This window comes from Triticum dicoccoides, chromosome 7B (assembly GCF_002162155.2).
Source record: "Triticum dicoccoides isolate Atlit2015 ecotype Zavitan chromosome 7B, WEW_v2.0, whole genome shotgun sequence".
Classification (NCBI taxonomy): domain Eukaryota; kingdom Viridiplantae; phylum Streptophyta; class Magnoliopsida; order Poales; family Poaceae; genus Triticum; species Triticum dicoccoides.
Window position 1 is genome coordinate 62670372 of NC_041393.1, and position 13973 is coordinate 62684344.

The 13973-nt window shown below is 44.5% G+C and overlaps 1 protein-coding gene across 4 annotated transcripts; it reads left to right on the top strand.

Moving 5' to 3' along the window:
• The first annotated feature begins 3077 nt into the window (after positions 1 to 3077).
• Positions 3078 to 9490, top strand: LOC119339938 (pentatricopeptide repeat-containing protein At2g26790, mitochondrial-like). 4 transcript variants are annotated; one of them, XM_037611843.1, is made up of 4 exons: positions 3078 to 6743; positions 7188 to 7285; positions 7416 to 8094; positions 8679 to 9490. In XM_037611843.1, exon 1 carries the CDS (start codon positions 3260 to 3262, stop codon positions 5780 to 5782), a length of 2523 nt encoding a protein of 840 aa, XP_037467740.1. In that variant the 5' UTR covers positions 3078 to 3259; the 3' UTR covers positions 5783 to 6743; positions 7188 to 7285; positions 7416 to 8094; positions 8679 to 9490. The 4 variants fall into 4 exon arrangements, with proteins under 4 accessions (XP_037467740.1, XP_037467737.1, XP_037467736.1 ...); XM_037611840.1 differs by having other exon boundaries at positions 3078 to 6772; positions 7416 to 9490; XM_037611839.1 differs by having other exon boundaries at positions 7416 to 9490.
• Positions 9491 to 13973: the final 4483 nt, after the last annotated feature.

Below are 13973 nucleotides of genomic sequence, written 5' to 3' on the forward strand. Positions count from 1 at the left end.
GACCATAAGATTATTCATGCTAGAAACTTCCGTGTGCAACCACAAGCTATTATGTGCTCTAGCATAGTTGAGTATGTTGCGTGACCTCTTTCAGTGGTAGGCTAGCAGATGTAGGGGATGTAGGTTGGTACTGTCTACCCAGAGTAAAGAGTTAATGCTTCTGAAAGACTGTGTCTCGGTCATCCGTTTCTCAAACACCATGTAGTGCGAGGAATCCAACGGAGGAGATCGAGTCTTGTGGGGAAAAGTGCGCAAACCTCTATAGAGTGTACAAACTAATCATGGTTAGCCGTGTCCCTGGTTATGGATGTTTTGAGTATCTAGTTCTTGGATTATCATGTGGATCTCACCACTCTTAATTTAATTTGATTGGGTTTAATGATGATGCTTAATTGGGATTGAGTTGGGTGAACCTTCTCAATATTTCACAACCACCATGATAGTTAAATAAAATTTATTCCTTTGTTGTAGGAAAAAATTGGCTTTATGCAAAACTGTAACCATAGAGCTTTCCACCAGCCATATATGCATGCAGTGATAGCATTATTCTGTTCATTACTCTCTATGTGTTACATTGCGAGCACATTCCATGTGCTAACCCGTTTCGGGCTGCAACGTTCATGTTGCAGACTTTTCAGACGATGAGTAAGGTGCCTTAGGTCGTGATCTTTCACTCAGTGATGCCGTTGGAGTTGATGGACTCGCTTTATCTTCCAAGCCTTCCGCTGTTATCGTATTTAGATGGCCTTAAGCCATATTTATTGTAATAAGTTCTCTTTTGAGACATTCGATGTAATAAGTGTGTGATTGCTACTCTGTTATAAATCCTTCAAGTACTGTGTGTGTCAGCATTACTGGTCCAGGGATGATACTGATGCACAGAGTTCAGACTGTTTGAGGTCTGGTCGCTACATCTGTAGTGGTGGAGCCTGGACCCGCCCTGTACGCAACAACCGGGAGTGCAACGGGCGATGGGCCTAGACCCCGGAGTGCTTAGGAGGTAGACCGGCGGGGACCTCTCTACTAAGCCTAGGTAGGGCTGTGACGTGTTGATCTTTCGAGGCTGGGCATTGACCCAGAAAAGTGTGTCTGGCCAGAGTAATCAAGCGTGTTGGAAAACGTGGTGCATCCCTGCATGGAAGATTATCTATTAATAGCCGTGTCCACGGTAACGGACGTTCAGACTTATATCCTGATCTTATACAACTACAAATGGATACTTGGATATGTGGCTCCGGGATTGCTTTCTCGCAGGGAGTCAAGGAAGGATCTCTGGGCGTTGTTTCTACAACATGCTTGTTAAATATAAAAATGCTATTCTTTACTATTCTACATGCTGCAAGATGCTCGGAGCTGCTTGAAGATGCTAGTCTTTGATAGGCTAGGCCTTCCCCCTCTATTCTGGCATTCTGTAGTTCAGTCCACAAATACAAACCTTCCATTTGATACCAATGCATACTTAGTATAGATCTGATGCTTGCGAGTACTTTGGATGAGTACTCACGGTTGCTTTGCTACCCCTTTTTCCCCTTCTTTCTTCTTTCCGGTTGATGCAACCAGATGGTGAATCCTTGGAGCCAGATGCCACCGCCGACAGATTCTGCTACGTGGAGACCACAGACGACCAGGAGTAGTTAGGAGGTCCCAGGCAAGAGGCCTTGCCTCTTCGATCGTGTTGCTTGTGCTAGCCTTGTTAAGGCATCCTTCTGTTAACTTATGTCTGTACTTAGATATTGTTGTTTCCGCTGACTCTTGTGTATCGAGCTATGTATTCGAGCCCTCGAGGCCCCTGGCTTGTAATATAAAGCTTGTATTCTTTTATTTATGTTTAGAGTTGTGTTGTGATATCTTCCCGTGAGTCCCTGATCTTGATCGTACACATTTGCGTGTATGATTGAATCGGGGGCGTCACATCGTCGCTCTGATTCTGACGTAAAAGATACGACGGGGGACTATGCAAGGTCGGCGGCACTGAAGATCAACGAACAGGCTACCTGTTACCCATCATCGTCACCACCAGGCCTATGCGTTGCAGCTCCGACTTCACAACAATAACACAACCAAGGCAAATCCCGAGAACATGTCGGAGAAGAACTATCGCAACCACTGCCTCGACCCTGACATCACTCACCCATGTCATCATCGCCATAAAATCCTTGACGCCAACACCGTTGACTTTCATCGACCTCGTTAAACGATGCCCAATTCCAAAAACACCCCCTAAGGGAGAAACGACGCCATGGTGCCTCCAATGCCCGATCACACAGATCTAGGGTTTCCTCTAAAGCTGCAGAGGCCGTGGCTAGAAGTATCTCCTCGTCGATGCCAACAAGAAGGAAACGACACTCAAAAGCGTCATCATCGTCGTCTCTGGTAATGACCGAAGACAAGACTTTCACCTAAATCCACCTTCCAAGCCGCACACACCACACACTCGCAAGCCCACTAATGAATCACCACAGCCAATTTCAGGCGGATCTACCTCTCCCCCACTAACTCCTTACCAGGTCATTGCTCGGTTAGCCTTCACGAGCCTGCCCCCTGCCGCCGCTTGCTAGTTGCACGCCGACGCAAAAACCGCTCGCCCCAAACGACATCCATGGGCTTGTCAAGGATGCCTAGGAGCTATGCGGTAGCGAGACGAGTCTGCTTGTGCGAAGAATTTGGAAGAGGATCATCGGGGGAGATGAATTTGTCCGATGAAGTCATCATCTTGACATCCTTCTCGTAGGGATAAATTAACTTCTCCTCATTGTCATGGTATCATTGGGGTGGCGAAAATTCATTCGTCTTGGCCTTGTTTTCAAACGAGTTGAATCAAAGTGAACATGCAGACAAAAATAACATGATAAAATTTCATTTTTTTGAGTTCGCGAACTAAAATAAGCACGCGGGATAAATTCTTATGTCATTACTGTTGAATTTCACCAGATATTTCATTTTTTTGGGGAGTACATAATGAATAGATGAATTGGTGGGGTAAAAAGACAGGCTAAAATCTCCCCAAAGCCCCCCAAGACCAGCCGCCGTGTCGTCGCCGCCGACGACCCAATCCCCTCCCCCAAACTACCCCGCCGTCCCGCCCCGCCGCGTCGCCGCCGCCGCCACCTCCGTCCCGCCCTCCCTCCTCGGGGCATCGCGCGGCGCGCTCCTGCGGTTCCCACCCCGTCCGCCGAGCCTCGAGGTACGAGCTAGGTCGTCTCCGTCCGGCGATCCTCCTGCTCAAATCCCTTCCCGGATGCGCGCAGTCTAGGTCCCCATGCTCCTGTGGCGCCGCAAATGCGTCGCCGAGTGCCGCAGGCACGCCCGCCTCCCTCCCGCGGCGCAGCCATCCCCATCCCCTCGCCGCCGCCGCCGCCTCTCCGTGCTCGCCGCCTGTGCGCACCACCCGGACGATGAAGCCACCTCGAGCGGCGAGGAGAGGCCCAGCTGCGCCCCCCTCGGCGAGGTTTTCCGAAGAAGGGGCTGCGCTCCCGGTGAGATTACCAGGAGAAGGAGCTTTGCTCCGAGCCTGAGCTCCGCCGGCGTCGTCAGGACTCTTCAGCGCCTGGAGAGGAAGCCTGCCATCGCGTTCGCCTACTTCAAGGACACCGAGAGCATCGGCTTTCGCCATGACCTCGCTACCTACACTGAGATCATCCGCGTTCTGTCACACAAGGGCCAGGGGAGGATGCTGTTTTCCTTGTTCCGTGAGATCCTCTCGCCGGCAGATGGCGGTGGCGGCGGCCCTGAGATCGTGCCTCTCATGGATCAGCTCAGAAAGACGTGCACTACTTCGTATGCTCTCTTGTTTGCGACTAATTGCTTGATCACGACATGCACCGCTTGTTGCAGTGCACCGGACACAATAGGGCTGTTTGGTGACCTCTTTAGGCTTGGAATTGTCCCGGCAGTTTTGACTTGCAACATACTACTCAAATTTGCAGCTGAGAGCGGTGACTCGGAGATTGTTGTATTGGCTTATGATCAAATTAAGCTCTTTGGATTGACTTTGGATGCTCACGCATTAGGCCTTATCACCAGGTCTCTCTTTCGAGAAAAGAAGGCAGACAAAGCATTCCAAGTGTGGGTTGAGATGATTGAAATGGGGGTGAAACCAGATATACATGCATACTCATCATTTATAACCGGTCTGTGTGATTGCGGAAAGATTGATTTGGCCTATGCTATTCTGCAAGAGATCAGCAGGGAGGGGGTTCAAGTTGAGCCCATGGCTTATAACATGGTAATGGATGGGCTGTGCAAGGAAATGAGACTGCAGGAGGTTGAAATGCTCTTGGAGAACAAGGCGAGGCAAGGTTTCACCCCAGATATATATGGTTATAGCTATCTCATTCGGAGTTACGGCAAAGCGGGCAACTTACTCAAGGTGTTGGATCATTATCAAGCCATGGTATCCCATGGTTTCGAAACAAATTGCCACATTGCGAGTTACCTTCTACAATGCTTTACGAAGTTAGGCATGACATCTGAGGTTACAGAGCATTTCCAGAAACTGAGAGATTCGGGACTCCATGTAGATGGGGTTCTGTATAACATTGCCATTTATGCTCATTGCAAGCTTGGGAACATGGATGAGGCAGTTAAGCTACTGAGAGAAATGAAGGCTGAGGATCTGACACCTGACAGAATTCACTATACATGCGTGATCAAGGGTTATTGTTTGAGGGGAGATGTACCAAATGCACGTCAAGCGTTTGAAGTGATGCTGAAGGCAAATGTAAAGCCAGATGTAGTTACATATAACATATTGGCCAGTGGGTTTTGCAAGAATGGTCTTGTTACAGAGGTGTTTGGCCTTCTAGACCATATGGCGGATCAAGGGTTAGAGCCTAATTCACTCACTTATGGTATAATAATTGATGGGTTTTGCAGAAGTGGCAACCTTAGTGAAGCTGAGGTGTTATTTAATATAGTAGAAGAGAAAGGAATCGATCGCATTGAAGTATTGTACAGTTCAATGGTTCGTGGCTATTTGCATTCAGGCTGGACTGATCATGCTTACATGCTTTTTCTTAGGGTTGCTAAGCAAGGAAAATTTGTGGATCATTTCTCATGTTCAAAGTTGATGAATGACCTTTGTAGGGATGGAAATGTCCAGGGAGCTTCAACAGTTTGCAGCATGATGTTAGAAAATAATGTTATTCCTGATGTAATTTCATATAGCAAACTCATATCAGCCTATTGTCAGACAGGAGATATGCACAATGCTTGCTTATGGTTTCATGATATGGTTCAGCGAGGACGTTCTGTTGATGTTATTGTATACACTGTACTAATGAATGGTTACTGCAAGGTTGGCCAGATGGAAGAAGCTTGCAAATTGTTTGATCAGATGATAAACTTAGGTATTAAGCCTGACGTAATTGCATATACCGTGCTACTGGATGGTCACCTAAAAGAGTACCTGCAGCGGTGCTGGCAGGGCGTGAGTAAGGAGAGAAGGACCTATCTTCTTAGAGTAAAGCAGAACAGGTTGCTCAGCTCTATGAAAAAAATGGAAATTGAACCTGACGTACCCTTTTACACCGTATTGATAGATGGGCAGTGCAAAGCCGATTTTTTGGAGGAAGCCCAGGGACGATTTGCTGAATTGTTGCAGAAAGGGCTTACTCCTGATCAATATGTATACACAGCTCTTATAAGTGGATATTGCAGCCAGGGAGAAATAGAGAAGGCACAATATCTTTTTGAAGAAATGGTAGACAGGGGAATAAAACCAGATGTACTGACCTTTTCTGTATTAAATCAGAAAACCTTGAGGGAAAGGCAGTATGAGTGACATGTATGATTTTGCTGCAGTTATATCCATTGAAATCACGTCAGCGAGGTAATATTTTGTAAGTCACAAATTTACTGAAAGCCCGGATCTAAGATTTTTTATTTTGCTTCCACTTGAATATGTGATGAAATTATGATTATGATATCCATTCATGTGCTTAGTGCTTAATGTTTTGATGTGTAATGCTCTTAGCATGCATTATGTTTATGCAAGCTCATGAGAATTTAGGTGCCTTACAGTATACATGTCGAAGTGAAATGCATAATTTTCAGAAGCATACTTGTTTAAAAATCGTTCCAAGATATGCCATACAGAAGATGCTGGCGAAGTATAGAATCTAGTATTTGTTAGAAAGTGAATGACAAACTTCACCACACGGGAGAGCATAATGCATGACTTCATTAGTGTATGAAACTGCTTGTGTATATAAACACATAAATGTATCAGGGAAATTTGGCATCCGTGTGCACCCCCAACGTTTTTCCCTTGGTAATATTGAAATGAAAGCCAAATTGTTCAATAGATAGCCATTGTTATCTACATTAAGCTAATTGCAGTGATCAAAGTATTACTGCTTATAAACCCAGATGTTTGAGGCTTCCTTACCATGTGCTCTGTTGCGTCAAACTGGAGTTTTGCTGTATTGGACTTCATGCTTGTACTGTAAATCCTTGCCTCTAAGCTAATTTGACTTATACTTTAAATCCTCGCCCTGGTCTGTTAACCTGGTGTTTTTAGTTGGGGATATTTACAAAGGTCACCAAAACGAATTATTTCTGCTGAAAAGATGGTAAGTTCTTCCCTGTTTGGTTCCACTCGCATATCAAGGACTGAGTGTTTCGATTGCTGGTAAAGCAAGCCGTAGAGCTTGTGGTGGCTCCGGAAGTCTTGGATGCGGCTGACTAGAAGCATTCCTTGTGGAGGCTCCAGAAGTCGGAGGCTCCGGAAGTCTTGGTGCAAGGTAGAACTAAAGTTTGGCTGCAAAACTACGTAAGGGAGATTTAAATGGCGTTAAACGCTGATTGTACCCCTGTTGCTAACTAATTAAAGTTCTAAAAAAACTAATATAGGTCATAAACACAAATTATTTTCACAACAAATGGTAATATTTGGTATAAGTAAAAGCTACCTGCAATGCAAGGTCAAGAATTGCTGCAGATAATATTGATATATTTGAATCCACAGTGACTTCATGTTCACACTTCATCCAAAGTTGCAGCATGATTCGACTATTTAGTTCGCATGGTTCTGCACCTGCAGATTCTAGGGGATTTTTAAACTGTTTGTGTGATTCATTTTCACACTTACTACCCACTGGACAAAATTATTTGCTGTATTCAGGATTACTGCTTTTGAAGTTTGTGTATAATATAAATATTAATGGATGTGCTATGATCTTGTGCAGACGAGACAGATCAGTCATAATGTGGCCAAGTTCAAATTTGCTCTCCACACACCTACTTCTGTGTTGGGCCTTGCAATTGGCCCATATATAAGCTGCAGGTCTGAACACTTCTACTGCTTATATCCTGGTCTACAATTATGACGTTGAGTTGAATGTTCATTCTTTTTGGTTCATGGGGTGAGTCGAATATTCTGATTCTGTTTTATGTATTTTGTTAACTGACTGCAGTGGGAAGGATGCTACTGGTGAGGAAGTAACCAAGCATTATACTCCGACTACACTGGATTCTGATATTGGATGCTTTGAACTTGTTATAAAGGTAACTTATCGTAAACACGTTCGAACCTCACTGCATGTATCTTATCGTTGATTCTGATGGTAAAAAGACTATGTGACCACTTGACTAGAATAATTTGCTTCATTGTACACCACATTATTAATTCACTTCTGAAGGTATGCTGCAGCCAAATAGTTCTTTCAGAACATGACCAACCATCCACACTTATGAGCTGTTATATTGTGTTAACTGCTGTGTTATGATTCGACCAACCAAATTCGGTTGCCATGAAAAGCAGTGCACTGATTTTAAATACTACTCCATCTAGTACCGTATAAACGGTTCATAGAATTGTCCATTGGATGGCACAGTATGTACAATTTTTAGCTGCAGCTGTCATGGTTGCCTTATCCAACATTAGTATGTTAGCCTGTTATATACTCCCTCTGTTCCTAAATATAAGTCTTTGTAGAGATTTTACTATGAACCACATGCGGATGTATGTAGATGCATTTTAGAGTATAGATTCACTCATTTTGCTCCGTACGTGGTCCACAGTGAAATCTCTCCAAAGACTTATATTTAGGAACGGAGGGAGTAGTAAAATTTGCATGTGACTGAAATTTTCAGGTGAGCTCCTCCTGTTCTTATCATCATTAGGCTAATTAATTAAAAGTTAGAATGGTAATAATATGATTATTGCTTTGTTGCATGTCCATTGCCAAATGCTAACTATGGTTCTGTGCATGTATTTTATTTTCATCAGGAGGTTTCTAACTAGTGGAACCTATAGCACTATTAATATCAGTAGCCTGCTTAAGGATTGACCGGATATTTATGAGTAATTATTGATTAGCAAATTTCCTTTGAATATTCAAACTGCCATAAAATCTCCTTCATTACTTGGTAATGACTATTATCCTTCTTCCTTGCACTTGGCAATATATGTGTCTTCTAATAGACATTTCAATCCGTCTCATAAAAGGTATTGTTTTGCCCCTTTGGTTACATAACATCTTAAGCTTTTCCATTGATTTATGGAAATCGTTTCTTTTCAACCGGATGAAAACACGATCGCGTAAACCGCTCACTCCAAGCGCCACGCGTCCAGGTGGGGCCCGCCCACACCCAGCCTTATCTTCTCGTCTCTTCCTTCCAACTGGATCGATACCCTTCTTTTCTTTTTCTCTTCCCCGCCGCTCGCTCGCCCTCAGCTCTCGCCGCCATGGACACGCGACGCTGCGAAGCTCCAAATCGGCGGTGCCTCCAAGCTCCACACGCGCTACTGGTCCCCCAAGCTGCACCACGATGCTGCCCAAGCCCATGCGCCGGTGCTGTGTTGTAGCGCCCGTCGTTGACGCGGCGGTGGTGGGGGTCGGCGATGGCTGCCGGCGCTGCGACGCAATGCTCATCGGCGCTGCCAGTGCTGCTGTGCAGCATTCGACCCGCTGCATGAGAGGCACAGGGCGTGGCGATGCAGCTCTCTTCGGTGCTGCAGGAGCTGCGATGCGGCGCTCGTCAGGGGCTGCAAAGGAGCTTCATCGGGGTGCCGTCGGTGCTGCAATGAAGCGTGCCCCGGCGCTGCAATGGAGCGCCGTCGGGATCATTAGGCTGCAATGGAGCTCTGCCGGTGCTGCATTGGAGCGCCGTTGATGCTGCAATGGAGCTTCGTCGGCGGGCATGGACAGCAGCGGGAGCTCCCGGTGTTGCACCAGATTGGTGGAGGGAGGAATGAGTCGACTGATCCAACGGATGTGGAACAGGTGATCAGACGGCTGTCAACCCGGCTGATTTCTCCCAGTTGATTTGTAGCAGCGCCCTTGGTTTATTGGTCTTACTTTGCTTGTTGACGTTACTGCTGGAGATGATGAAGCCGGAAATGAGGACATACATGATCACTTCGTGCGGTGTCTTGTGAAGTCGATCTGTAGTCCGGTGTTTCGTGGAATTGTTTCTGTTACTATGCTTGGACCTGTCAGTGTATCAGTACCTTGTGGATTAATAATTTTGATTTATGTCTCAGCAACTTGGTGCTCCACTGCATCTTATTCGTATGCACTTGAGATCTTTGGCTTACATTTTTTGTGTGCGTCTTTTCGATATACTTTGCATAATTCAGCTTTGGATTTCTGCTAGTACCAATATTCTAGTGTTTGCCTTGGAATAGGTTATGACTTTTCAATGTTGTTGTTGTTGCTGCTGCTGCAATACTATCTTTTATGTAGAAATTATTTGCTGGGAGTTTGCACATTTATTCAGTATTATACAAATATGGTATCCTTGTGAGCTCCATGTTATGTGTCTCTGACCCGGGGTGCCGACCCATGATGCATAGCTAGCTGTATAGTTTCAAATATGACGAGGCTGCCATTGTGGTCACTGGAGTATCTGGTGCACCGGTGCTTGTGGTGCTACCGGTGCACTGAACTCATGTTGCACATTTTAAGTGTTCAAAGAAATCTGATTTTTTTAGCACATTCACACAACATCAATTTAGGTTGTCACAAATGTTCAAATCAAAATTTGAAATGTAGCTCGGAAAACAAAAATGACAAATTCAACACTGAATAGTACATAGCATAAGTCGGGCTTTGGGATTTGGCTCATTTATCACATTGATGTCAAATTTGCCATTTTTGTATCTCAAGAAATGTTTTAAATTTTAATACGGAATTTTGCGACAACATACATTGATGTTGTGTCAATGTGCTAGTTTTTTTTCTCCAGATTTTTTAAAATGTTCTATGGCATCCGGGGTGCACCGGTAGCACCGCAAATGTGGGTGCACATGATACATTGCCGTAGTCACTGATGTTCAACTTGAATACTCGTGTGAGGGGGTGTGCAACCTGACAAGGGGCCATGATGGAGCCCGTGTTTTGTGGAAGAATGTTTCGGTCACAAATGAGGTAAACAAATAAAGCGCCCATGATGGCCTAAGGCTAGCTAAATGCTTCAAAAAAAATGATCAAAAAATGGAAGTTCCCAGAAATTCTTGAGTTAATTCTCAAAAAGTAACAACACCCTTATATTGAATCTGAGAAATTTGAAGAAATTTTGACGAACAAAAGAAACTAGAAGAAAATCCAAATTCAGGAGCATTTTGGTCAAACTTGGCCAAAAAATGAAAGTTTCTAGACAAAATCAAACAAATTCTCAAAAATGCACACTACCCTTATATTCAATCTGGGAAAGATTCAAGCAGTTTTGCCCAAGAAAAAAAAAACTACAGGCAAAATTCCAATTCAGAACCATTTTTGCTCAAAATTTGGCAAAAAAAAGGAGTTTACAGAGGAAACATCAGAATTGGAAAATTCAAATTCAAAACCGTTATTGGTCAAAATTTGGCCGAACAAAAAAGTTTCCACAAAAAAAAAAATCCACGGCTGCACACTCGTCCTTCATCATCCGGTCCACAGTTGCACGCTCTTCCTTCATCATCCGGTCCATGGCTGCATGCTCTTGTTTCACTTTCTAGTCCATCCCGTTGTACCCTCTTGTCCATCTCTTGGCGCGCTTGATGCACATACTTGTGATCCTCTGCACGATTGTGTCGCACCTTCGAATCCATGGTCCCTACAACAAACCACATAAAAGTACTCCCTCCATCTGGAAATACTCGTCGACGGAATGAATGTATCTAGATGTATTTTAATTCTAAATATATTTATTTTTCTGTATTTTTCCGACAAGTATTTCCGGACGGAGGGAGTATTAGTAATGAGATGTAGACTGTTAAAATATGCCCTTTCTTGCATTATGAATGAAAATTTAAATTGCTGTTTTAAGAAAACAATGGGGTGCTCAAGTGTTGGATGATATATGCGTCAAAGAGTACACATCTAGCAAACTATTCCCTCCGTCCGGAAATACTTGTCATCAAAATGAATAGAAGGAGATGTATCTAGATGTATTTTAGTTCTAGATACATCATTTTTTATCCATTTTGATGACAAGTATTTCCGGACGGATGGAGTAATAGTCAACGTAGAACAACATTTTTATATTGTGGGTTCGAAGTACCCATACTGGCAGTTCAGGGCTCGAACAACTCATGGCTCGAACGACCCATACTGGTAGTTCTGGGCTTGGACAACCCATAGTGCTAGTTGTGGGATCAAACAAAACGTAATGCTAGTTGTGGGACCGGACAACCCATCGTGGTGCTTGTGGACCTGGACGGTCAATAGCGCTAGTTGTGAGATCGGATGACCCACTGTGCTAGTTATGAGATCGGACGATTCGTGGTGCTAGTTGTGGGTTTGCTTTTTTTGTGAACCCACGACTAGCACACGACTCATGGCGCTAGTTGTGGGTTTGGACGACCCATAATGCTAGTAGTGGGATCGGGCGAGCGATAAGGCTGGTAGTAGGATCAGACTATTCATGGTATTAGTTGTGGGTCTAGACGACCCATAATGTTAGTCATGGTCCGGATGACCTGTAGCGGTAGTTGTGTGTCAGGACTATGTGTAGTGTTAGTAGAGGGATCACCCATATTCATAGTTCCAGGTTCGGATGAATCATAGTGCAAGTAGTGGCATCACACTACCCATAGTACCAATTGTGGGATTGGAGGCCATGGTGCTAGTTGTGGGATCTGACAAACCGTAGAGCTAGTTGTGGTACCGGACAACCCATCATGGTTCTTGTAGACCCGGGCGACCCTTGCTGCTAGTTTTGGGTTTGGTTGACCCAAAAATACCGATCTTAGTCGCCCGAACCCACAAGTAGCAATCTCAGTAGTCCGATCCCACAAGTACTAATCTTTGTTGCTCGGATCCACTTGTATTGCTTGCTGTCGTATGATGTCGTATGAGTCATCTCGACCCACAAGTATCAGTCTTACTTGTTTGGGCCCACAAGTACTGATCTTAGTCGTCCAGAGCTGTAAGTACTGCTCTTAGTTGTTCGGATCCATAAGTACCAATCTTAGTCGTCCAGACCCACAAGTACTGGGTTTGGACGTCCAGATCCAAAAGTACCGATCTTAGTCGTCTGGATTCACAATTATCAATCTTAGTTGTGCTAGTTGTGTGTCAGGACTACATGTAGTGTTAGTAGGTCCAAGTCCGGACTACGAATATTAGTAGTTGTGGGTTCGGATCACTACTACCGGTAGTAGTTCTGAGGTACAAACAACCCATAGTGCTAGTTTTGGGATCATATGACCCATATTGCTAGTCGTGGGTAAGAAAACTCGTAGTGGTAATATTTTGTCGGGACTACCCGTAGCGCTAGTTGAGGGACCAAACGACCCGTTATGCTAGTTGCGTGTCGATACTACTCCCTCTGTCTGAAAATACTTGTCGTAGAAATGCATAAAAATACATGTATCTAGAACTAAAATACATCTTGATACATCTATTTCTCCGACAAGTATTTCCGGACGGAGGGAGTACACGTTAAGGTAGCTGTGGGGCGGAACCACCACTAGTCACTCTTGATCTTCAGGGCGAACAAATACCACTACGAATCACTCCAGGTCGTTAAGTCACTAGTAGAAAAACACCTAATAGTCCCGGTTCGTAAGGACCTTTAGTCCCGGTTCATGAACCGGGACTAATGAGTCGTTACTAATACCTCCACCCATTAGTCCCGGTTCAAACACGAACCGGGACTAATGTGCCTCCACGTGGCCCTGTGCGCCGAGCCCAGTCAGGGGACCTTTGGTCCCGGTTGGTGGCACCCGATTTGTAGCAAAGGCTTTGGTCCCGGTTCGTACGGCAAACCGGTATCAATGCCAGCCTTTTGTCCCGGTTGGAGCCACCAACCGGGACCAAAGGCCTCTTTTCGGCAGCCCAAAGGGCGGGAAACGAGGACCTTTGGTCTCGGTTGGTGGCTCCAACCGGGACAAAAGGCGGGCATTGGTACCGGTTGGTGGCACCAACCGGTACCAAAGAGGTGTATTGGTACCGGTTGGCTCCACCAACCGGTACCAATGGACCCGGCTAATTTTTTATTTTCTGCAACTGTTTTTTAGTGGATTCTTTCTGCAGCTGTTTTTTTAGTCCCACCTCGCCAAGCGAGAGGCACTCGCAGCTGTTTATAAGCCCTGAGTGCAGAGACGATGAAGAAGAGGCTCAATGCTCACCTGCACGTTGGTTAGCTTCAAGCCTTGAGGAATAGGGGTAGACTGCACAGAGCTATGTGCAGTGCAGTTGACACTATTCCGAAAGGCTTGAAGCAAATTAACGAGCATTGCGCCTCTTTTTTATTTTTAATGACTTATTTATAATAGTTGTGATTAACTTAACTAAAAAATGAGCATAGATGCTTATTTTTAATGACTTATTACAACTCAGAAATAAGAAAAAAAATATAGCAGAAAAGAAAAAAAAACTATATAAAAAACTACTCAGAAATAAATAGAAGCAAAAATAGTTGTGATTAACTTTACTTAAAAAATGAGCATAGATGCTTATTTTTAATGACTTATTACAATTCAGAAATAAATAGAAAAAAATAGTTATGATTAACTTAACTAAAAAATGAGCATAGATGCTTAT

Excerpts from the sequence above, each read along its gene's own strand:
- LOC119339938 (XM_037611840.1), top strand. The coding sequence starts at position 3,260 with ATGCTCCTGTGGCGCCGCAAATGCGTCGCCGAGTGCCGCAGGCACGCC.